At 40.4% G+C, this 25687-nt stretch overlaps 1 protein-coding gene across 3 annotated transcripts in view; it reads left to right on the top strand.

Moving 5' to 3' along the window:
* Positions 1-25687, top strand: part of Pde1c (phosphodiesterase 1C) — a 511610-nt gene that overhangs the window by 108259 nt on the left and 377664 nt on the right. For all 3 annotated transcript variants that reach the window (XM_076863774.2, XM_076863776.2, XM_076863775.2), the window contains one exon: positions 14730-14901. In XM_076863774.2, coding sequence (XP_076719889.2) covers positions 14730-14901 — 172 coding nt within the window. The remainder of the gene's footprint in view (positions 1-14729; positions 14902-25687) is intronic.

Here is a 25687-nt window from a genome sequence, read left to right as displayed (position 1 = left end):
TGAACTTGGGCTGCTCCTGCTCAGCCTCTGAAGACTCTGGAATTATGGGTATGTGCCACTGTGTCCAACTGAGAAGCCTAATTCTTCGCAGTAAAGCATCTAACTATTAAAATAACAAGTTAGCAATAAAATCTAAAAATTCATATAGTATCAACGAAAGTGAATAGAGGGAAAGGGAGAGAGGAGACAGTTTCATCCTACAGGTAGGAGTCAATGGATGCTATTAAGCTATTGTTGTGATATGAAAGAAACAATACTTGAATATATGATATTAAATTAAAAGATACCTGTTATAAATTTCCCTATCTGGATTAAAACATATTATAGCTATACATTGTTTCAAGAAATAAGACTTAAAAATGATGAACAAAAATGTTCAAAAATTTTTTAACAATAGAAATGTTGTACAGTTGTACAGTACAGTGGCTGCTAGTCACATAATTATCTATTGAGCATGGAAATGTGCTAATATGACTAAAGATGTAAAAGTTTAATTTTATTAAAAAATGTTGCTGGATGCAGTGGTGCACGCCTATAATCCCATTGTCTTGGGAGGCTGAGGCAGGAGGATCGAAAGTTCAAAGACAGGCTGAGCAAAAGCAAGGCACTGAGCAACTCAGTGAGACCCTGTATTTAAATACAATGCAAAATAGTGCTGCAGATGTGGCTCAGTGGTTGAGTGCCCCTGAGTTCAATCCCTATAACCCCAAATGTCGGCATCTACAAAGAAAAAAGAGTTAGCTCTGGCAGTTATTAACTTTATAAAAATCAGAATACAGGGAGTAAAGAGCAAAGTGAGCAATTTTCTATTAATAAAAGATATGGTCCACAAGGAAGATGTGGAAACTCTATACCTTGTATGTATACATAGGGACCATCCTTTTCTTGAAATTATGTGTCAATGAAATAGTTAATAATAGTTACCATAAATTGGACGACAGAATTAGATTAGATCAAGATTAGAGTAAATAGAACATAATCTCTTGCCATATTGTTATGTTACCAGATTGTTTGCATAATATTACATGTTATGTAACCATTCATAAGAAGAACAGAAAATAAAAAAGTAAAGAAAGAAGAAAAGTTCAAGTTATAACAGCAACCTACAATAACCAGACAATCACTGAGTCAAAAGGGGAATGGGAATTGACATGACAGTCCTAGTAGATTCAGTGAGAAGGTAACATGTCAAATTGGTGGCATGAAGCCAAAGCCCTGGGTACATGTTCTCTGATTCAAAAATAAAAACAAACCAAACAAAACAAAATAGAAAGCCAAATGGGGAAAAAGAAAAACTAATCTATTGAAAGTAGGAGAATGAAAATGTCACATCTAAAGGCAAAAGCAAATTTGAGATGAGAAAAACAGTAGAGCTAATAAATTTCAGAGCTATCTGGAAGACAAGGAAACAGACTTCTAGACTATCAAGTATCCTCTAAAACTTGCTGTGATGATAGAATGTTGTATGCTGGCACTAACCAACACAGTGGCTGCTAGTCACATGCTATTTATTGAACACTGAAATGTGCTAGTGTGACTAAGGATGCAAAAGTTTAATTTTATTCAATTTTAATTAATTTAAATTTAAGTGGCCACATGTTACTGATGGCTATCATATTGCATGGAACAGTTATGGAAAGTAACCAGAGAAGAAAGTGAATAAGTAAGTAAATACCCCAAACTATTAACATGTAGAAGAAGATTAAAATAAATAATGCATAGAAATTGATGCTAACAGATTTGAATATCTCTGCAAAATGACAATTTCTAAAGGAAAATGTCAATTCCAAAAGAAATTGATGAATGCAGTGATGGCAAAGGAAAACTTATTTTTTTAAATTTATTTTTAAATACATGATAATAGTGGAATGCATTATACTCATTATTACCCATATACAGCACAATTTTTCATAACTCTGTATATAAAGTATGTTCATGCCAAATTATGCCATTATACATGTACTCTTTTTTTTCCAAAGGGAAACTTTTTAAAAATTTGCAAAATAATCACTTCATTAAAAAGACTTTGGATCCCAAGATTTTTATGGGTAGTTTTTAAATATCAAGGGAGTCCTATAACAAGGGACTACATAAATAAGAAACTGAAAGATAATCTCCTTTATGATTATATTTAGAAAAAGCCTTAAATAGAATTCCTAGCAGTGCACATCTATAAGTATACTATAATAACAAAATTACCTGACCAAAGAGAACTTACTTGAGTGACGTTACTATTAGGAAGTTTGGAAAATGTATGATCATGAATACTTTCCTTTTAAGATCTGTGTGAGGGGCTGGGGTTGTGGCTCAGTGGTAGGGTGCTCGCCTAGCATGCACAAGGCACTGGGTTTGATTCTCAGCACCACATATATGTAAAATAAAGATATTGTGTCCACCTTAAACTTAAAAATTAAATAAATATTTAAAAAAGAGATCTGTGTGAGATTGTTTCAAACCTCCATTGTACATGTGATTTCCATCCCTATGATTTCTATGAAATTTTTTAGGGGTTTCTTCTTACTTCTGGATGTCATTTTATGAGCCTGTTGAATTTTTTTCTACTCTTCATGTCTTAAAGATATGGATTCAATTTTTTCCCAGACAACAAAAGATGAGACATAGTCCATTTTTCATAATTTCTAATCTTCTCTCCAGTATCACTTCTATAAATCAGCAAGTGTATGAAAATTTTACTGTTCTGGACTGCTGATTACATTATGATTCTACACAGTGTTTAACTTAGACATGAATACCAGGCTTCAGTAGCCTTTGGAATTCGTTCTGTCAAGTGTCTTGGTCTATATGGTTGCTACAGAGTTGGTGATTCATAAAGAATGGATTTATTATCACAGTTCCAGAGGCTGGGAATCCAAGATCAAGGTGCTGGCATGTTCAGTGTCTGGTGAGTGCTGTCTCCTCTTCAATAGTGGAACTTAGTTGGAAATCCTCTGGAGAGGAGGGACTTCATGTCCTCACATGGAAGGGACAGAGGAGCAAAAATGGAAACAAATGCCTTACTCAAGTCCTTTTACAAGGGCATCTAATGAATTAATAATACTGTTGCATTGGGGATCAAGTTTCAGTGTGAATTTTGGAGGAGATAAAACCATTCAAACCTTAGCACCAAGTATGGTTCCAGCTATATTGCTCCACTTTCTTTCTCTCAAATTAGCTTGTGATAGAGAAATTAATAAAGCTGCAATAGAACACTTCATAGAAACTTCGTAAATAGGAAATAAAGTGAAGGCAGCAAAATTATAGGGTTGCTTACTATTACCAATAAGGTTTAAAAATTTTAAAAATTCATTTATTTTTAATTAGCAAAATTTTTATTTATATGTAACAAGGAATGGACACATGTCATTTTATCACTGTCATCTTTTGAAGGAATACCTATCAGGTATTATTGACATTTGTGCATTTTTTTGTTTTGTTTTAATTTGTTCTAATTAGTTATATATGACAGTAGAAAGCATTTTGACACATTGTACACAAATGGAGCACAATTTCTGGAAATTTTAACCAATGCAATAAGATAAGAAATAAAAATCAAGTGTATAACTGTGATAAAAGATAAGGAAAAATTATTGTAGATGATTTATTTGCTTAGAAAAACAAATGAAAGCAGAGAAATTCTTAAAAAGAATAAGAGTTCAGTAAGGAAACAGACTGTTAAGGAAATATATAATACATTGCTATCACATATTTCAGCAATAGTGATCTAGAAAATATAAATATGTACTTTACTAGCAACAGCAGGCAAATATATAAAATGACAAGGAAAAAAACTTACTAACCCCATCTGCCTCCCAAATTAAAGCTTTACTGAAGGAAATAAAAATTCTGAATACATGGAAAAGCTGGGCATGCACACCTGTAGTTCCAGCAGCTCAGGAGGCTGAGGCAGGAGGGCCACAAATTCAAAGCCAGCCTCAGCAAAAGCAAGGCACTAAGCAACTCAGTGAGACCTGTCTCTAAATAAAATATAAAATAAGGTTGGGCATGTGGCTCTGTAGTCAAGTGCCCTGAGTTCAATCTCCCAGTACCACCACCACCACCACCACCACCACCACAACAACAACACAACAACAAAAAACTGAATACATGGAAAGACCTCTTGGGTGGCAGCAAACTATTCTAAACTCAAAAGGGGATTCACTGGAAGGATACTTTAGTAGTTTATAGACATCCAGAGATTGGGGTAGAAGCTTGATAGATATGGGGATAAGAGGGAGTAGATCCAGGGGCATGCTACTGTCAGGACTTTTTTTTTTCTTCTTGCTTTTTTTAGGGAATTAGCTTTATTTTCTCAGACTCCTCCTTGTATTGGGACATGGCTGCTGTTGCTCGCAATCTAAGAGAAAAGAAGGGGCTTCTCCCCTTGGAAAGTACTGGAGAAGAGCTGTTGGGTCATCTACCTACACCTCATCTAGTCACCAAGGTGAGGGCCATGGAGTCGCACTGCTGAGAGGCCATCAGACTTACCTGAAATGAGAAATGGGCCTGGAGATTTCCCAAAATAGAGTAAGAGGAGCTATGACAATAATTTATAATCAGTCTGGAGGGTTTACGGGGTACATGAAAAGTTTGTGTAAAGCTCTTTGTCTAGGTTTTATGATGTAAAGAGAAGGAAGTGTTGGGTAGACAAATCCAATAGATGGACCACATAGAAAGGACCTGTCATATACCTGGATGAGAACATGATACATTGTAAAGATAATAATTGTTTTGATAAATAAATTAAGCAATTATACTTTTGTTAAGTGCTACTCAATATAAATGAAAAAGGGAGATTCCTTTTTAGAAATTGATCATATGATTTCAACTAAGGTTTTCTTAAAAAATAAGCAAGACTAGTCAAAAACAGAATGGATGAGATCTTGAATTATCAGATATTGATTAGATATTAAAGGATATAGTAAGTAAAATTATGTGATCCAGTCACTAAAAACAAAAAACAAAACAAAAAAAAAAAGACAGGTTAAATAGGATAACTCAGAAATAAACTCTAATGTATTTGAGATTTAGAATCTGTCATCACAAATCAAACTGGATTCTTATATTTTGATAAGGGAGTCCTTTTCCCAGCCCTCAGGATATATGATATGAACTTAAATTTTTGGATATCTTTGATATTGCTGGAGACAGAATTTCTGAAAAGTTTCTAAAGCTAAGAATTAGTATATTGAAGATAAAGGAACAATGTCTTCATGACTGATTTAGGACATTAAAAACATTGGTATTTTTTTGTGCTGTCATTATTTTGTTTGTGTAGAGCTCTTTGTCTAGGTTTTATGATGTTCATCTGGTCACTGTGTACCCATCCCGCCCTCCAGTCCCAGTTTTCCTACCCACTGGGAATTTCAGGAGCCTTATCCTCCCCAAGTGGGAGGATAGCTGCAAATCCATGTGACAGACATTTTGGGGACCTTTGAGGGTTTCCAGCGATGTTTTTTCTTCCCTTTCTGGAGAATTAAATCTCTTCCTCTGTCTGTGCTTTGCAGGACTCTTAAATTCTCTGCCTTTTGCCGGCATAATCTTTGTGTATTTTTATAGAGAACTGAGTTGATAAGTCACTTGTCAGATTTAAATGGGATTACCACATCACCTTGGGCTCCTCCTGCCTGCAGTTTATCAGCTGCTTCCATTAGGCACTCTACAAAATGAATCTGTAGCTACTTCTGATTTAGATTCTTCTCATCTCATTTTCTTGCTTTCTTGTCTTTTCTCAACCCATTAAACTCACCTTGCATTATTCATCCTCCCCTGCAGCCTGAACTTCCTTCTCTAAACCTCCAATCTGCTTCCTGCAAGAGAGAAAAGTCAAGGCTACCTACTGGCAGTTAAGGTGAAATCTTGTTCCTTAGGTAAAAGGTTGTGTGTTTCCTGTTCAGAAGTGTGGAACATTCTGCATGTTCCACACTGTGGGTGTGTTTATTTGCTCAGACATAAAGTACAAATGGTATATGATATATCACAGGGAACCCTGGATCAGGAAAATTTGGGGTCAAAACAATCTGTTGTTTTCTGACTGCATGATCTAGTGACTTGATCTCAGAGTCTCAATGTCCTAGTGTTAATCATCTTTCAGTGATACTTAAAGTGTTGGTTTGATGGTTCAATGAAGTAGCTCAGATTCAGGCATCGTGACAATGCCCGGCACACAGCAAGTAATGAAGGGTGTTTGTCACATCTGAGTCTGAGCACTTGTTCTCCATGGGCTCAGTGGGACAGATGCTGCTGGCAGAGTTTATGAGTCCACAGGATTTATAATCAGTCTATGGGTTACATGAAAAGTTGACTTGGGAAGATAAGGAGAGAATTTGTGGTAGGGATAGTGGGGAAAGAACAGGAAAGGAGAAGGTAATAGGCACTGAGTGAGGCCCAAGTCAGAGGAGAGAGGGGAGCTGGGATGGGAGGGAGGCAGGAGAAGCAGCTGAGATGGAGTGAGCTGAATGGAGCTTCTCATCTCCTGCACCTGAGCCACATTATTTTTGGTACCCTGGAGGCTTAGTTTACCTATGATTTCCCTCATGGGGGTTTTGATATTATTGAAAAAGACCCGTGTGACTCTGGGTGTTTCCCTATTTTTGCCTCTATTTAGTCAGAAACATTTCATGCTTTCAAAATCAGCTTAAAATAAATCAGAGCGGGGGAATTTTTATTTTTCATTTTGTCAGAGCAGACCTTTCCAGGGCCCCTGGAGAGTATATTCTGCCCACGTTTGGGGAGGATCAGAAGAAGCGTTCTTTTCCACTCTCTCAGAGTTCAAAGAGGAGAGTATTTGCTCCAAAAGGCTCATGCCAGATTGAGTTGGGATGAATCAAATGCAGAGACCCACTGTGATCCTTTTAAGGCAGGAGTGAGTGGAAGATGGGATCCTGGCTGCATTTTTCTAGGATACGAAAAACTATGCGGACCCTTTAGTCCTGGGCACCACTGCGCCCGGCTTCACCTATTCTGGGTTTATTTTTAAGCTTTGTACACACTATTTTCTCTAAAATTTCTCCTAGGACTCTCTGATTATGTGAAAACTGATTCCTACTCATGCATGGGTGTGCCGAGGAGAGGAATGACAGTCTGCAGATAAATGCCCCATTGCCAAATTCTCAGGGGAATAATTTGGAGCACCATTCAAGCTCTTCTGAAGACTGTAGAAATCTGGCCCCAGTTGCCCTGTTTGTTTTTTTTGAGGGGGGGTGAATTCAGGGATGCTTTACCACTGAGCTACATTCTCAGTCCTCTCTGAGTTGCCTAGGGCCTCATTAATTTTCTGTGGCTAACCTTGAATTTGTGATTATCCCGTCTTACCCTTCAGAGTCACTGGGATTATAGGTGTGTACCACCACACCTGGCAGTTGTCCTGTTTTTTTAATTTAATTTAATTTTATTTTTTGGTTATAGTTGAACACAATACCTTTATTTTTCTTATTTTATTTTTATGTGGTGCTGAGGATCGAACCCAGTGCCTTACATGTGTGAGGCAAGTGCTCTACTGCTGAGCCACAACCTAGCCCCAGTTGCCCTGTTTTTGATAGAGCTATTATTTAGCCACAGTAGAACCAACCGATTAGCAGATGACTGACATTGAAAAAATAAGTTGTACTCACAGATACCAAGGGTGTCGCACAGGGAAGCAACCGAGTTGGATATAAGGCAGAGGAAGATGGGGGAACTGTGGGTAAGACCTTACTGTGGTTTCTATGAGAAGGAACAGGTGAGCAAGGGCAAACAGGTTTAAGATTGACTAGTCTGAATAATTTCAGTGGGCTCTGGGGCAGCAGGCCTGTCCCTTGCTGTCCAGTATCTGGTCTTTTGGTGATTAAGGGAGATGGATAAGTGTGTGAGACCAGTAATGGAGATAGTTGGGGATGTTGATTCTAGATTGCTTGGTTTGTACTTGAAAAGTGCACCCCTGAGAGGAAGATTCCTTCTAGGGTGGGTGAATGGCAAGGCAGTAGGTGAAGACAAGGTGACTCTTATGCATTACTGCAGTCTGAAGCAAGACTCGTCCAGTGCATGTATGTAGGCAGATGTGAAAACTCAAGTTTACAAAAACCAGGAACATGGTTGACTTGTCCACAGTGATGATAACTCCATAGTGCCCCCGTGTCTTCCCTTCCCTTGACAGTCTCTGATTTACTGTCCCTGTCCTTTCCTGCTTCCTAGAATCACTTCCCAAATAAACTTTTCACATGCCCTTGTCCCCGGTTCAACTTTATAGAAGTGAACCCAAGTCCTACATTGGAAACAATTCAGGACTTGGATTCTACTCCAGAGATCCTCTTTCTGCCATAGGATCCTCTGATTATGTGGGAGTTGCCTCATACTCATGCATGGGTAGACCCAGAAAGGCCCTATTTCTCTGTATAATATTTTTTGTTTAATCTTTTTGGTTCACTTCTCTTGTGACATAATTTTTATTTAAATTTGTTGAAACTGTTATTGCTCACTTTTTGAAAAAATCATTCATTGTTGGTTAATGCATTCAGCCAGAAAACATCTCTTTGATGCCTGCCAAACATAATCATGGGTTCAAACTATTAGTTCTAGTTCAAATCTAACACCACAGGGTTTTTCTTCATCTTTTTCATTGCCTATTTGTATTTTCCTGAAGTAAGAGTTATGGTTCCCAGCACCTTTTTTTTTTTTTATAGCTGCTAATTTGCTGTATCCTACAACATATGTGACATAAATTTGCCTCATGATTACCACTGACTGCAAACCAACTAAGGGAAGTTTAAGATTTTTATTTTTTGCTGAGTATGTGTGTATACAAACCTTAGTCTTTTCAAGGATGTAAGGTTGGAATACTATATTCTAAAGATATTTAAATTAATTCTTATTTTCAATTATGCTTTTTACTAATTTGTTACTAATTTGACATATCATTAAGTTTGTTTCTGTCTGCATTCAATTTTATAATTTTAAAATTCCTTGGTGATTTTATTTTATTTTTTAAATATTAAAATATTTACATTGTTCAGAGCTGGGGTTGTGACTCAGCGGTAGAGGCCTCGCCTCACATGTGCGAGACCCTGGATTCGATCCTCAGCACCACGTAAAAATAAATGAATAAAATAAAGGTATTGTGTCAAATTACAACTAAAAAATAAACATTAAAAAATTTACATAGTTCAGTAGTAAAATCTAATTATGGAAGTCATTCACTCATAACTAACTGGTTTCCCTATTCCCAACTTATCCCTATAGGTAACCATTTTCATAGGTTTTAATCCATTTCTCTTATCTTTTTGTGTAAATAAGCAAATACATTTGCTTTTGTATCTTATTCAAGAGAGCAAAATAAAAGTCTCATGCTTTTCTCCCACTTATCATACATCTTAGAGATTAGTTTACACAAACATAAAGAGAATATGTGTTAACAATTTCATTTAACTCATTAGTTGATGAAGAAATCAATAAGATGTTACAACTGGTGTGAAGAAATATCAAAGAGCAGATTAATATAAATGCTGAAATGAATTTGCTTAATAGATCTAAAACTGTTAAGACTTATCAGGATTTATAAGGAAGTAAATAGTTGCATTTCATGGGACACAGTTTGCATTCATTTAGACAATAATCATTTGTTGGGCTGGGGTTGTAGCTCAGTGGTAAAGCATTGGTCTAACACGTGTGAGGCACTGGGTTTTATTATTAGGACTGCATAAAAATTAATAAAATAAAGGTATTGTGTCTATCTACAACTGAAAAAAAGATTAAAAATAGAATCATTTGCATTACTATCAGTTTTCTCAAATTTACACTGTATAAAATAGTTCTATGATAATGAAATACGGAGATAAAACCCAGATGACCCTGATGAGTTAGATAGGATACCCATTAAACTTTTTTGCCCATTTTAAAGTCTTAACCTTTTTTCTTGATAGTGTTTGTAAAAGGGATAGGGGTAGAGATTAGGGGAAAATCAGTTCATTTTTCAAAAGAGTAGCTCTAGTCTGCCTTGTGTTTTCACCTTCTTTTCAAAGCTTCTTGAGTAAGGGAATAATTCAGTAAAGGTTTCTATGTGTACTGCAGCTTTCAGCACAAAGCTATGAAATGCTCAGCACCGTGCCAGAACTTGGGGGGCACTTAGTACTTTTCTGTTGTTGGTTGGCATGAATCAGTGAACTCATCCTCCAGGCATAGCAACATTCTTAAGTTTTCCCATTTTGTGTTGTGCACTTTACCTGAAGCAGGCAGTTGTTAATCATTTACCTTCTGAAAGAGATTAAAAGAGAAATATAACAAAAATTCCTAGTGATGCCCTTATCCTGCCAGTTGCCTGGACCTCAATGGGTTTGTTACTTAGGGTCAGATTATAGGTGAAACTGCATTAATAAGCTCTCAGTTAAATCCCTGTTAATGGTGCCTAAGTTCTATGTAATTACAGCTTATGTCAAGTGGGATAATGACTAGAATGTTTTAAGACAGGGATGGGGCTTGGATACTTCCCATCTTTAAAATTGTTATTGTTATTTTAGCTTTCTGCTTTTGTTTGAATTTAGTAAGAAAGTAAGTTTTTTGTTTGTTTTTTAAACTTCATCATACTGTGAAATCTGCATACTTTCTGCTCATGAAATGGGGAGGATCTTTGAGGGAAAGACAAAGTTTTCAAAACTTTGGCAAAAATATTCTTATAATGAGTATTTACTCCCCCTCCTTTTTGTGGGGCAGTGGGGTGGTGGGTCTGTTAGGAAGAGACACTAGCCTCAGAAATTTCCACTTACAGTTCATTGGACCAGAATTATAATACAGAGTTAACTATGGCAGCAAAAGAGGCTAAAACTTGCATATATTGTTTCCTAAACTTTTTTTTTTGGTACCAGGGATTGAACCCAGGAGAACTTAACCACTGATCCATATTCCCAGCTCTTTTTTTTAATATTTCATTTACAGGCAAGGACTCCTTGAGTTGTTTAGTGCCTCACTAAGTTACTGAGGCTGGCTTTGAATTAGCAATCCTCCTGCCTCAGCCTCCTGAGCTGCTGGGATTATAGGTGTGTGCACCACACCCAGTTGTTTCCTAGGCTTTTGAGAAGAAGATGGCAAGTGAAAGTAGTTAGGGATGAATGTTAAGAGAGTCTTATTTATAGCTTATGCTATATTCTTCTCTTGAACTTATCAGTGTGTCTGAACTGTTAGTACCTTTTGGAGACATCATTGTGTGTCTATTTGGAACCTGTAATGGAGAACTGGCTTGGGTCTCTTTAAAAAAAAATTTTTTTTTTTTTGTAATTGTAGATGGACAGAATGCCTTTGTTTTATTTGTTTATTTTTATGTGGTGCTGAGATTGAACCCAGTGCCTCACGCATGCGAGGTAAGAGCTTTGCCGCTGAGCTATAGCTCCAGCCCCTTGGCTTGGGTCTCTTGATCCTTCTCATTCACTTACTGAGAACATGGTAAAAAAGCTATTATGAATTCATGAATGCTTTTAATTCATGACTTTTAGTTTATTAGTCATATCTGTATGTACTTCAAATTAGTCATTTGTGTGCGTGAGACTTTAGCTTACCTACAGATAAAGTGCCTGGCTTCGTCTGCATTCACAGAGCCCTTCATATAACCCTGCCATTCCTCATGGGCTCATTGCCTTACAGCATGTGGTCTCTCTTCTAAAACAGGTATGTCACCACAACCTTGCTTAAAAATCTTAAGTACTTTTTGGCTTACAGAAGAAAATTTAAAATGATTAGCATTTTATTCAAGGCACTTTACAAGGCCCCCTCTGTTGACTCCAGCCTCAGTAAACTGCCCTGCTGTGCCCCTGAGCCTTTGCACATACTCTTTGCACTGAACCATCTCCCTGTTCTTCCCTACCTGCTGAAGAGCTGCTATGGCTTTAGATTCACATCATGTGTTGTGTTCTCAGTGTAGCTTTCCTCAGGGTGCTGAGGTTAGGCAGGCGAGCCCTCCCTGGGCTCCTGGAATACCTTTTTTGACCCTTGGTTATGGTGTATCGCTTAGGTGTTGTGGTTGCTTGTGGGTCAAAGCTACAAAAGTTACATCAATAAGTTCAAAAGAAGGCTGGGGTAGAAGTTATAAACAGCATCACTCACCATTTACCTCCATCTCCTCCTTTCACATTCTCAATTCCTCAATCATTCATTTTTCTAGTTTGGGCCTGAAAAGGAACCTGGCATGCTGAGGAAATTAAATATGTGTTTATAGAATGAACAAAATGAAGGAACGAAGGGAAGTGTGCAGGAAGCTTATTGCAAGGCTTTCACTTAGGCCAAATTTAAGAAAACAGGCCCTGCTCTTGTTCTTCTTCCTAGAACCAGATCCTCATTAGTGTCCAGAGATCTTCATCAACATAGGACCAGACCTTCATTAATAAGACTAGATCATATTAAGATATATGTTTAGGGCTTTAAAAAAGTTGTTTTGCAATTCAGGAATTGGAGGGGGTCTGTTTCCTGCCACTAAAGTGCTCTTGATTGACCTGAAAGCAGTTTGGGTGGACACCCCAAGGGGAATCAGTCATGGCCATGGTTATTAAAGGAATTGTTTGCTGATCCTGGGTTTCCTTGGTGAAAGCTCAAGGAATTTTGTGAGATGCTTCTCTCTTTGTGTGTGAAATTCTTTTGATCCTAGTAGCAAAACTATCCTCAGGCACAATAAGCTGGGTGATATCATCTGGTGGGTTATAGGTGGCTGGTCAGGGTGTTGAGGTAAGGCTATGTGCACACAAACCAACTCTCTACACACCTGTCACATGCATGATATGCTTTAGGTGGCGCTGCTTCTTACTCTTTCCTGCACATCACCTGTGCCCCATAAAGAGCCTTTGTGTGAGTTAGAAAGAGGCATTCCCTCTGCTTGAATGGGGTTGAAAAAGCCACTTCCCTCAGGATGGACACAGATCCATGCGTGCAGGTGTTGGTTGTCTGACAAAATCTTTGTGCAAAGGTAAAATCATTTTTTACTCTGGCTAGTGTGTAAGCAGCACAAGCTAATGGTATTTGAGTAATGATAATGCTCTCAGACTGGAAAAAATTTGTACTCATAGACATTTTAAGTGAAGTTTTTGATTTACTTTTATCTACTTGCTTTTATTTTTAGAATTATTTTATTTTAATAGTTTTTAGATATATAATAAAACAATACAAAGAAATCTGGTATTCCTCACACCTGGTTACCTCTGTAATGGACCATGGTTCACTTCATACAATTATGAACTAATTTGGATACATTATTATTAATTGAATTCCATACATTGTTTGGATTCTTAACAATATTTTTAGGTCCAGGATCCTATCCAGGATAACACATTGCAGTTTGTCATCTTGTTTCTTAGGCTCCTCTGGGCTGTGACAGTTTCTCAGACTTTCCTTGTATAACCTTGATGGTTTTAAAGAGTACTTATTTATCAGATGTTTTCCCCATGACTAGACTGGGTATTTTAATAGGTTTTATCATTATTTACATATGGTAAGGCCAACAGATCTGGAGACAACTGCCATTGTAAAGATAGCTTGTTGTACTGATAGATCCTAGGAGTGGGTTCCACATCGTGTCTTGGGGGCATTTGGGGAAGCACTTGGGGTCTGTTCTGAGGCAGAAGGAGAGAGGAATCATGGAGAAGAGCCTTTATTGTGGTTTTTTTTTTCTTTGTGGGAAGGAACAGGCAAGGCTGGACAAGCAGGCTTAGGCTTGGCTAGTTTGAATGGGTTCTTGGGCACAGGACTGTTTAGTACTTAGCTGTCTGGTACCTGGGCCTGGGGTTGCTAGGGTAGGTGGATAGGGGCAAGGAGCATGAAATCCCTTTAAGGGAAGAGGTTTAGATGGATTATGGACTGGCTGGTGTGTATTTGAAAAGGTGCATCCCTGGGAGGATGAATCCCCCTGAGATGCTGAGGCGGGTGGGTGCTAAGAAAGGTGGGGACCAAGGCAAAGTGACAGAGCTGGCTGTGTCTGCTAGGTTCAGATAGGGTAGATGCTAAAGCATGAAGTTTACAAAAGCTGGGATCATACTTACTACCTGGGGATTATGTGTTTTGATGAGGGAGATCCCAGAGCTGTTTTCACATCACATCAAGGGTCCACACTGTCAATATCACTTATCACGGTTGATGTTGACCACCTGGCTAATCTACTTTTGTGACACCACTTTCACTTGGTGCTTGTCTTTCATGATTATCTTGTATTTTGAAGTGTGTGTAGAGTAGGATAGCAATAAACATGCAGCATAGTTTTCTTTGGGTCTTCATATTGCAGAAGAATCAACCTGGGAATTGTGAGCTCCAGTTCTTAGGGGTGGGGACCTCTTTGGGGTGGGTGTGTCTACAGAATGGAGTTTTGAAGCTTAGGCCTCAGGCAAGCCAAGAACATAGGGGAGATTTGTGTCTGAACATCCTCACTGTTCCCTAAAATGGTAGCACTTTAGAGCACTTGCAATTGCTGAATGAACATCTTAGTAGGTATCTGAGGCTGTCTCAGGAGTTGAGGGTTGAACACCTCCGAGATGAGACAGGATGTATCCATAATGCGGATAGTTAAGTCAGGTTGCTCAGTGCCAGCCTATTTTCTGAATAAATGTAAGAATTCCTGGTTACTCCATATGTTGCCTGATCAGTATCTTCTGGAGCCCTTGGATGTTGGTGGAGATGATGAGAAAGGCACAAATCTCCCTGCCCTGCTTTTGAACATCCTGAACGGAAAGACAGAACACCCAGTAGTTTGGGGATTTACCTGCATGTCATCCTTTTCTCCTCATCCTCAGGGTCGAAGTCGCAGAACTGTCTGTGGAACTCCCTCATCGATGGGCTCACCGGGAATCTCAAGGAGAAGCCACGGCCAACAATCGTTCATGACCCACGGCCCCCGGAAGAAATCCTAGCAGATGAATTGCCACAGCTAGATAGCCCCGAAGCCTTGGTGAAGACATCTTTCAGGTTTGGTGGAGGAAAACTCACTTTGTTCCTTTTTATCTGCTTGGGAGCTTTTTTTTTTTTTCTTTCTTTTTTTCAATCCAGTTGGGTGAATTGCCAGTGTGGCCTGCAACTTATGTCATGTCTTTGTGCTGAGTGAATTAGAGATGATGAAGGAGAGTTGGAATCAGTGCTGGCTGGACTCCTGGCTATGTGTCCCAAATGTAGTGAAGATTATCTCAGTGGATAAGTTGTTCTTGGTATTTAATTGATATTGGCATTTAAATGTAAAGAACTTACTGATGTTGACAATTTAAATTGGATTAATGAGTCTTTTGTTTCAAAGGAGGATGACGCATCCAGATAAGTGCACAGAAAAAAAGTGTGTGGTGGGATTCATTCAACCCTGTGTCTCTGGGGTCTCTTGCTGGGGGAGGGTTTCTGGTTGTGAGAGATGTAAGAGCTGCTGTCAGTTGAAAGAAAGTGAGAATCTTCTTGTGTTGGTTCCCAGATGGCTGTCTACTCTGTTCTTGTTCATCGTTTAGTCTTGCCTCTCCCTGTGAAAGCCTCTTATTTTCATTTGATATTGTATTCCATTTTCCTTATAACTCGATCCCTGACCTTCTCACCTGGGCTTAATGAAAAACAGTCTGGGTGTGAATGTGGTGTAAAAGGGATTTTTTTTAATCTTGAATGAGTATTGAAACATACAGTACTACTCATACCATAATTAAAATCTACCTGGGTGTGGTGGCACATGCCTGTAATCCCAGCAGTTCAGGAGGCTGAGGCAAGAGGATCAAGAGTTCAAAGCAAGCCTCAGCAACTTAGGTGGTAAGCAATTCAGGGAGACCCTGCCTTTATATAAAATATTTAAAAGGTTGGGGATATGCCTCTGGGTTAAATTCCCAGTACCAAAACAACAAACAAACAAATAAATAAACAAATACACAACCCCTCTCCCCCCCAAAACCCAGAATTAAGATCTAATCAATTTCCCAGCTTGTCTTCCTTCCCTTCTTTCTTCCGGTATCCTTATTTTTAATCTCTTGCTTTTCTTTCCATCATAGACTTATATTTTCCGCATGGTTAGTAGAGTATACGGATCTCACTTCAGATAATTTTTGGGGTCTGTGACATATATTTGAAAGATATGCTCCCTTTTGCATCCAGGTGATGTGTGTAATTGCTCAATAAAAGCCATTTCATTATGTGAAGGTTCTTCTTAGTAAAGACTGCATTATAGATGACTTTACAACAAAAGTGATGAATAGAGGTTTGGATTTCTTTGTACAAAGTGGCGACTACATGGGTAAGACAAGAATCGCAGCCAAGTGCTTTTCTTATTCCCTAGGAGGGGTTTGGTTATTACTTTATGAGGTTGTGAATAAAATAAAGCCCACTCACCCGAAGCACATCCCGTGAACCTGCAGCTCTCTGCAGGTGACTGTGGTGAAAGAGGGGGCGTCGGATGGCTTTCTTGGTTTATGTTTTCTCACTCTGGAGCCAACCTCTCCACAGGGCTCTCATAGCTACTCCTCCATCTCAAAGCAGGTTTATTGTCTTCTTCAATGAACAGCAGAAGGGTGCTTTCCAAGAATGAACACCTCCGGGACCACCACCTGTTCCCTTTGCAGTCTCTTCATGCTTTTTTGTAGATAGAATGTATTGACTGATGGCCCTTCACTTGGTCTGCTAGTTGTACCACGTGTCAATGTGTGGGTTCCCGAAAGAGACTAAATTATAAGTTTTTTTAAAGTCAGGACTTATTCCTGGTTCCTTGTAACATTTGGCACAATAGGAAGGACACAGAAGGTACAGTTATGCCAATCCTTTAGCAATTGAGGCTAGAAATTTCATTGCCATTGACTACTCATTTATTGCTATGCTGTTCTGGAACCACTGTTTCTTCCAAAGGAGATGGTTGATTCTTTCCTCCCCCTCCTCCTCCGCCTCCTTCTCCTCCTCCTCATCCTCTTCCTCCTCCTCCTCCTCCTCCTCCTCCCTGGGGATTGAACCCAAGGGGCACTTTACCACTTAGCTACATCTCTATATGACTTTAGGATTTCAAAGAAGAATGAACTCTGGCTGGACTTTTAAGTAATGCTATAGGAAGGAGTGTATCACTTATGCATTCCCTCCTCAGTGTCACTCAAGGTCTGAAAAAACTGGAGAATCAGTCCTGGTATCAGTGACACAGGAGAAATGGTGCATTACACCCCTGCAGTTTTAAACTTCAGTTGCATCAATGATCAGTGCTCTTGGTAAGATAGCTCTTCTTGTGCCAATGAACATAGTCTTCCCTCTGCTGAGGTTGAAGCATCAGGTTCTTCTCTTTGACTCTAGAATCCAGAACCTCTCAGCCCCAGTGCCCTGAATGTGCATGTATGTGTGCGTGCACACACGCACACGCCCACACACCTCCAATTGGGGGATCTGCATATATAGCTCTCAACATCCTGCACCTCTCTGCTTTGGAAGGTCGTCTTGGCTGAAGGGCATGTGGTTCCCATGGATGGGCATCATCTGTCCTCTTGAAGCTCCTCTGTAGGGTCATCATCACTGAGCGATGCAGGAAAAGTGATAACTTTGGGTTTACCCATCTTTTCCTCCTTGTTCATACGTGGAAGGGATTTGGAACCTGGGGCCATGAAATATCATCAGCTCCTATTATCAAACAAGATTGAAATTCCAATGATAATGAGCCTATTGTACCGAATTATTAGGAATCCAGTCTTTTCTTGGGGTTCTTCTCCCTGACTATTCCTAGGGGCCCCCAGGCTTACTGACGATGGTTTCAGTGTTTGTCCTTTTCCTGATCTGCCTTCTGTCAAGAAATGGGGTCTCATGTTGAGGGTGGACTTTCTGACCCCACTGAGGTTATGAGTCTACATCACCAACCCAGATCTTCTCTTCTTTGGTGTTTTTTTTTTTTTTTTTTATGGTGCTGGGGATTGAATCCAGGGCCTTGTGCATGAAAGGTAAGCACTCTACCAACTGAGCTATGTCCCCAGCCTTCTCCTCTTCTTTGGAATGTTTCCTCTCCGTGACTTCTGTTGTCTTTTCCTGATACCTGGGCTTAGGTGATACTACCAGTTTTTCTTATAATGTTGACCTTCAAAAGGAAGGGGCTAGATGCTTCATTCCACTTTCTCCATGAATCTTTTGTAGCTCTCTGCAAGTAGGCTGGTATATACCAGCCACTTCCAGGACAAAGAGAGTACCCTTGTTTAATATTTGCATAATGTTTTCATTCAAATAGTTCTTTCCAGATCAAAAGGACACTCTGCTCTGCAGTTAAATTCTCCTTTCCATTCCCATTACCTATTCCATTTAATAGGTAAAATTTATAGGTAGATTATAAATTTATAGGTAGTAGATGTTTTTCCAAAAAGTTTCAAAAGTATATGTGTCTCAGTCTCCCCTGGGTTCTCCTTTAAAATAACAATAACAACAGCTATTCTCTTATTTCCAGAAGCCTTATGATGTTGTCCACTGTAGAGATGAAGAAACTGGCCCAGAGAGGTAGATCTAAGGTTCTGATTAAATACAGATACAAAGTAATATAGATGATTGCTTGGAGATTGGTGATCACCAATGGCAGCAGCAAGGGGTAGCTTGTGTAGCTCTTAAACTGTATGTCAGCCTTTGGAATATCATCACATAAACATCTCTTTTAGACTTTCATAAAAAGCATGCCTGTCATTCAAATGCAGCTTCAAGACAAATCCCTGGGACTCCTCTTCCAACTGGGGTGCCACCTCTGAATCTGTTTTGTAAACATTCTGGGCCAGCCATTGGTGGCCAACACTTTTTATGTCAATTACCAATCACGCAGGAGGTGTTGCAGGAAGTGAGAATTTGACACAGAGATTTAGAAATCAAGATTTTGGAAAGTGAAAGGCACCACCTTTCTCCCCACAGGGCTATATACTGATGGCTGACGTGTGTGCAAATGCCATCTCAACTCTGAATATGGTCCCTGATACTCTTCCCTGTTGTCCCTCTCTTTGCTAGGCAGTGCTGAGCAAATGCTGTGACTTGGAGCAGAGAGTTCAGCAGAGTCTCAGGAGGAGGGTACAGGGGTTGGAAGGATGGGTTTTTCATTCTAAGCTGCCCAGTTAGGACTATTCAACTTCTGATAGTGGCTGGATTGGGTTTTAGTTTCAATTCTATTACTATTGGCAAATTATTTTCTTCATTTCTTAAACATCTTTTTTTTTCTTTGTTTATTTCCAACTACATTGAAAGTATAATTGTCAATAAAAACTGTATATATTTATGATGTATAATGTGATGTTTTGTTGTATGTTACATTGGAAAATGATTAAATCAAGTTAGTTAACACACACCTCACCTCGAATGCTTACTTGTTTATTCTTTTCTTAATTGTCACACTGAGGTTGGACCAGGACTGGCCCTGACAGTTCAAACTCAGTTGGGCATCACAATCACTGGGGACTTATTGACATGGATGTGGGGCTCACCTTCAAGTGTGGGAGGGCTCTGGAATGTGCTTTGCTAACAAGCTTCAGGTGATCTTGTTGCCAATGGTTGAAGGACTATTGAGCTAGGTGATGTTTAATACCTCTTTGAACTTGAAAATATTTTGTTATGTTAATTTGAGCAGGCCACTCACCTAATTTGTCTTCAGTTCTGAAATGAATGACATGGAGATAAAACCTTCACTTCCCAGGGGCTTGGGGAGGATTTAAAGGTGACCTACGTGAAAGAGATAAGCACTGAATGGCAGAATGTGCTCGGGAAGTATTGATCTTGTATTTCTGTTCAGCACTCCCTGGAATGCCCTTGAGCCTACCCACAGAAAATATGTGGATCACAGTCGGGTTTTGTGGCTCCAGGTGCAGACACTGTGAGCTTCGAAAGCCCATTAAGCCTTTTCCATGAGAAGTCTGCTTTCAAAAGCTGATACTCTTGAAAGGAAAAAGTGGAGACTTCAGTGCCTGGAAAGGTGACCCCCTGGGAAATCACCCTGGGCGTCTCTTTTCCTTACTCCTCATGAGCCTCTTGCTCTGTCTGGGCTTTTCTTAAAGGTGAATAGAGAATGAATTGAATCTGGGGCTAAAGCAGATAGACAAGTCCAGCCAGTGTGACTGGCGACAGGAATCTCAATACCTGCCACTAGAGGACTCAAGAGAACAGGAAAGAGCTGGCAGCTGAGAGCCTTTTCTCTCTCTAGCCTCCAGCACACATTTGCAGAGGTGAAGCCTGGCCCATATTATACTGAGAGTCAAGGAAATGAATGCATCTTGGGCATCTGTGATGTGCCAGGGACTGGCCATGCAATTGCTCATTTAATCTCCTCAGAGCCTGGCAAATTGAGCATTGTTATCCTAGTTGTACAGACTAGAAAACTGAGGCTTAGTGAGATTAAGCAGTTTGCCTAAAGACACCCAGATGGCCCAGCTAGAGAATTAAACTCAGTCAACCTAGCTCTAAACTATGAACTCTCCACCATGTTCTGCTTCCACCATATCACCTTGACTTCTGTGTTTCTGGAATTGTTGTGGATGACAATTTGTTCTCAGTGTTGTGGGTTGTATTAGATGGGGTGTTCACTTCGAATATACAGATTGATGTATACCCTAGATATCCTTTAAGACTGACTCTGTTCTATTGCACTAAATCTTTTTCTGGTCCAGTCCTATGTTTTCAACCCACCCATTCCTTTTGGATAGAAGGCCTCTAAGGCACTACTTCAGTATCCAGCAGTGGAACCCCTGAAGCCACCCAGTGTGCCAGCCATCCCAGTTACTTACCTTGAACCATGGGACCCCCTGGGTGGGATCAGTTGCCAGGTTTTGGTAACTTTGAGTTTGGAAGAAGAGCATGCTTATGCCCTAGGGAGTCACCGGGGAGTTGATGAGTGTCTTTCCCCACTTAGAATGGACTTATTTGGGCTTTGGCAAAGGTTTCTAGATTCTATACATAGCTTACTAAGAATATGTTTCCAAGAGCAGAACTGCACGGAGCCAACACCTCAGCTACGGATGAGATTAAGGCCTTGTCAGATCCCATTTAATGGATTGCGTTTTCCATGCAGAATTAAATCATTGAACTCGTCCTCATTTTGGCTTTTGGCAGTCAGTTTTCCACCAGGGGATGCTGCCAAAAAGTCCGTTTCTGACTTGATTACTTTCAGGAAATGTGCAATCTGGCTGATGATATGGCATGGCGTGTGTTAGAGTCCCCTGTGGCTTCTGATCCCACCCCGGCATGAGTCATGGGTTAAAATTCCCAGTTAGCTCATGGGAAATCTGATCACATGGATTTCTCTATCACCATGTATTGCTCACCCACTGGGGACTTCTGGAGACCCATGGTTCTGGTTGTTGTGTGGGGAAAATTGTCCCTGTGATGGCCAAGGCTGTGTACCCCAATTGTACCAGACATGGCAGGAATCCCTAAGGCCAGTTGGTCCTTGGAGATGCTGGACTCCTCTGGGGGTGACTTTGGCTGGATGGTGGCCTTGCTGAACTTGCTTTAGAGTTATACTGTAGTACAAGATGTGTTCACCCAATCTTTTTTCCTTCTCTGCTTTGTAGGAAATCAGAGCCTCTCCCAGCTCCTAATTCATTTCTCTCTCTCTCTCTCTTTTTTTGGTTGGTGTGGGGGAACTGAGGATTGAACTCAGGGGCACTCAACCACTGAGTCCCATCCCTAACCTTATTTTGTATTTTATTTAGAGACAGGGTCTCACTGAGTTGCTTAGCACCTCACTTTTACTGAGGCTGGCTCTGAACTTGCAATACTCCTGCCTCAGTCTCCTGAGCTGCTGGGATGGATTACAGGCAAGCACCACCATGCCCAGCTAATTTTTCTCTTACAGATTTTCTTCCTGATAAATTTCTTGTATGTCTAATCCTGTCTTGGCATTTACTTCTTAAAGGTTCAGGTTAAACACAGTGTCCTGTCTCACTATGATCTTCTACTGGGCCACCCAGTACTTGTATTTTGGTGCTATAAGCACAGTTTCAGTTTTATGGGCCTAGGAATCCTGTATCAGGATTTAATTTTATATTTTATATTTGAGGCTATGTCTTCCCCTTGGGCTATAGTTTTAGGGTGGACATTAGCCAGGCCACAGCTTTCTTTAGTATCTTGAACTTAAATTGCCTATGAGATAACTTATTTTGTTGGATTAAGTAAAGAAACTGCAAGAGAAGTGGAGAGAATTTTAAATTATACTCAAAATATGGCTATTACCATTGTCCAAGGGAAAAGCTGAGAAATGTTAACCTCCATACAGAAGGTTGGATTTTGAACACAGTCTGGTTCACAGCCAGTGGACCTGTCTCCAGGACTCACTTCCCCTCAAGAATGTGTCCTTCTTCAAACCAAAGCACATTCTCCTCTGGTTATTGGGAAATCCAGACTCTCACCTCCAGGAATGAAGCTCCTCTGAAGTGTATTCTAAATCACAGCAACTCTTAGCACATTTTACAAAGTGCAAGCTATTCATTCTAGAATAGCCCCTTAGGGAGGAGTAAGGCGCTTCAGTACTCTCAGGTGGAAAAGGAGGTGTGGAGCATTCCTTCTAGAGTCTTCATCTAAATCTCTCAGCCAGTGTCAAGTGTGGATAAACTTTTCCACGCTTCCTAATTCGCAACAGGAGTTTCTGCCCAAGGCCAGAGGTAGACGTGTAATCCCTAATGTCCTCCCTAATTTATTTTTTATTTTATTTTTTGGTGCTGGGGATTGAACCCAGAGCCTGTGCATGTGAGGCAAGCACTCTACCAACTGAGCTATATCCCCAGCCCTGTTTTCTCTAAATTAATGAAGGAAGCATGAAGGAATCAGCTCGGACCAAATAACATCCAGGGGTCAGTGTGGGAAATGTGGTAAATATGTGTCTTTTCTTCAGGTGCACAAGCAGTAATTTTATTGCACACAACCTGTACACTCACAAGAAAGGAGTTTTCAATAGAGTTCTCCATATTTGAAAGTAGCATTGGGAGCTATGGGGGTGAGAGCAGCAGTCGGGATGGTTTATGTGGAAAATGGGTGTAGCCCAAGGCCAAGGGCTCCCTGTGCTCTTGCTTGGGTATTTCCACAGCTGGACAGCTGGAACTCCTACTCACGTGCTCCCTGAACACTTTACAATTCCCCCAAGAAGATGTCCTGTGTTATTCTTGTTTGTATTTTGCATTAGAAACTGATTTTTCTGGGGACAGGGACCCACAGCCTGGGTTATATCAGAATGCTCAAAGAATATTTGTTGATAATGGACACACTGTGGTTTTGCAGCCCAATTCACTTTTTCTGGTTTAACTCACCACCCTACTGTAAGGGTAGAGTAGTTCTTGGTGCTGGAAGTGCAAATTCAGTACATCCCAGGCATCAGGGGAACCTCTGGTCAGAAGGCAACAGAACTGCTGCTGGAAGCTTCAGAAGCCCTTGCCAGGGCTGCTGCCACCAGATTCCTTTCTTTGCTATTTTTTTAAAAAAATTTGACTTATTAGAGGATAGAGGAGTTATTCTTGTCAATCAGTAGGGAACCGGGAGTTGCTTTATAGAGAATGTGCTTTATAGATTGACATCACAATATGAGAAGTACCTGGGTAACAGGGTCACAACTTTGTCAGTACCGAGATGTGCAAGAAAATGTAGCATTTAAATTTTGTATGTAGTGGAGCTGATTTTCTCCCAGAGCCCTCACTTTCCTGGTACCAGAGGAGGGAATCCTACATTTAAAGTCAACTATGGACTCGTGTGCTTTTTATTTCCCTCTGCTGATTTAGTTTCTTTGAACAAATACTCTTTTGTTCAGATGTCCTCTGTCCTCTCTCCCCTGCATTTTGCCAAGATGGCATCTGATTTTGTGTGGCTCTGGCCACTGAGGAATGGGGTCCTCCATCTCCCCCTGCTGGTGGGTGGGATGTGGGCTCCTTTGTCCGCTTCTTGTCCTCAGAGTCCCATGCCAGTGCTTTGGACCACGAAGGGCTGGTTGTGATTCTGGATGCGATGATCTAGCTGTCAGCCCTGGGCTGCTCTGCCCCGCTGTCAGCCCTCCTGGCTGACTGTAGTCACTATCCTGGGTGATGTCTGAGGCTTGACTGCAGGAGCTTGTGGGAACCTCTGCCTTTCAGAACCACACAGGACTTAAGGGACAATCTGGGAAAGCTAAAACCTGCTTTCCCTTTACCCAGCTACTGGCCACTGTGTTGACTTTGATGTGGAGCCTCTAGTTTGTGGACACCTGTCCCTCTAGGGAGAGGACAGGGAGGACCAACAGATTTCTTCCTTGCCTCTTCTGCCCTCATTTCCCTTCTCCATGAATCCCCCCAGCCATTGAAAAGAAGTAGATGGCTGACTATTCACTTCTCTTACATCATCTCCTGCTCCTCCCCAGTGCTAGGCTGGGGGCTAAGTTGTAATGGTGGATGAGTCAAAGAGGCAGATTGGCCTAGTGATATGGGACCCTGCATGGGGAAACATCTCAAAAACACCATGTCAACCCTCACAAACATTTAATGATAAATGACTACTGCATTTATTTTTGTAGTTAAATCAAGGTACCTTAAATAAAAATAAAGCAAATTCCTTTAAAACTGGATCCTATAATAATGCAAATCTAGATATCATTGATTGGTGACTGATCTGCAGCAGGGACTCCGGGTCACATCATTAACCTTACAATAATGACTCTATGTTTTACTCTGTAGAAATATTTGTTCATATTTGCAGCATTAAGGCAGGATTCTTGGCCTTGCTAGTGGAAAAGGAGCAGTTTCTATCTTAGAATATTTCTGGTAACAAATGCTGTCTTTCCATTCAAGTGCTCTGAGAGTCCTCTGCAGTGGCATCCTGCCTGGCTGGGCACTGGTACATTGGACCAGCATGTGCTCTGCTCCTCTCGGTCTCACACACACCATAGAACTATAAAACAGGCCACTCGGGATCACAGTGGATGTGAAAGGGAAGCAGAAGGAACATAAGAACCAGGGCCTGGAGACATGAAAACCTGGCATGGCTTGAAGGAACTGTTGGATTTGCACCCAAGGCATGGGAAGGGGAGGCAGTTAAAGTTTGGAACCAGGTAAAGGAAAGGGATCATATATGATAGAGCCTTGTGTGCTGTAGAGTTTCAATTTTATTCCAGAGGCAGACGCTCTTAGAAGCTTTTGGAAACTTTAAGGAAGCAGAAGGGAAACTATTTATCATTATGTTACAAAATGAGGAGTTACATTCCTCCTCCACACGTAGCATCAAAATGGTTTCCTGAGGAATAATGGGGCTGGAGAATGGCATCGGGGACTGAACACCTATGGGTTCTGCCAAGCTTGGAGGAGGTACATGGATAGTTTTGAGAAATAACTTATGAAAATATGTTTTCCTATATGGATTGGAAAAGAGATCATTTTAAAAATTACTTCCGAATGCAGTCGTATTTAGTGGTCATTGACTAGACAGCTGATAACTGTAATCTACCACGGTTCCCTATTTATTGATCAATGTTAAGTGTGGCTGAAAGTGAATTTGCTGGGATAATTACTTCCAGACCGTGGCAGCCAGCTCAGCTGGGGAAGCATTGTTGTCCTCATTTTGAGGAAGGGCTAACCCTGGCTGAGGTGATCAGGCTTAAGTACTGGAAGGTGGACATATTGAAGACTGCCTGAGAGCGTGACTCACAAAGTTACAAACAGGAAGATTGTGACTCAAATAGATCTCTGGGCCTAGAGATTGTAAACTTTGAGTTAAATTGTAAACTTTGAGTTACTATCATTCTCATTCTTTGGAAATGGCCCAGATTTGGGATAAGAAATGGTGTATGTAGTTGGGTGGAGGT

The sequence above is a fragment of the Callospermophilus lateralis genome, chromosome 1 (assembly GCF_048772815.1).
Source record: "Callospermophilus lateralis isolate mCalLat2 chromosome 1, mCalLat2.hap1, whole genome shotgun sequence".
Lineage (NCBI taxonomy): Eukaryota > Metazoa > Chordata > Mammalia > Rodentia > Sciuridae > Callospermophilus > Callospermophilus lateralis.
Note: the sequence above shows the minus strand (reverse complement) of the source record. Positions and strands in the feature narration are given on the sequence as shown.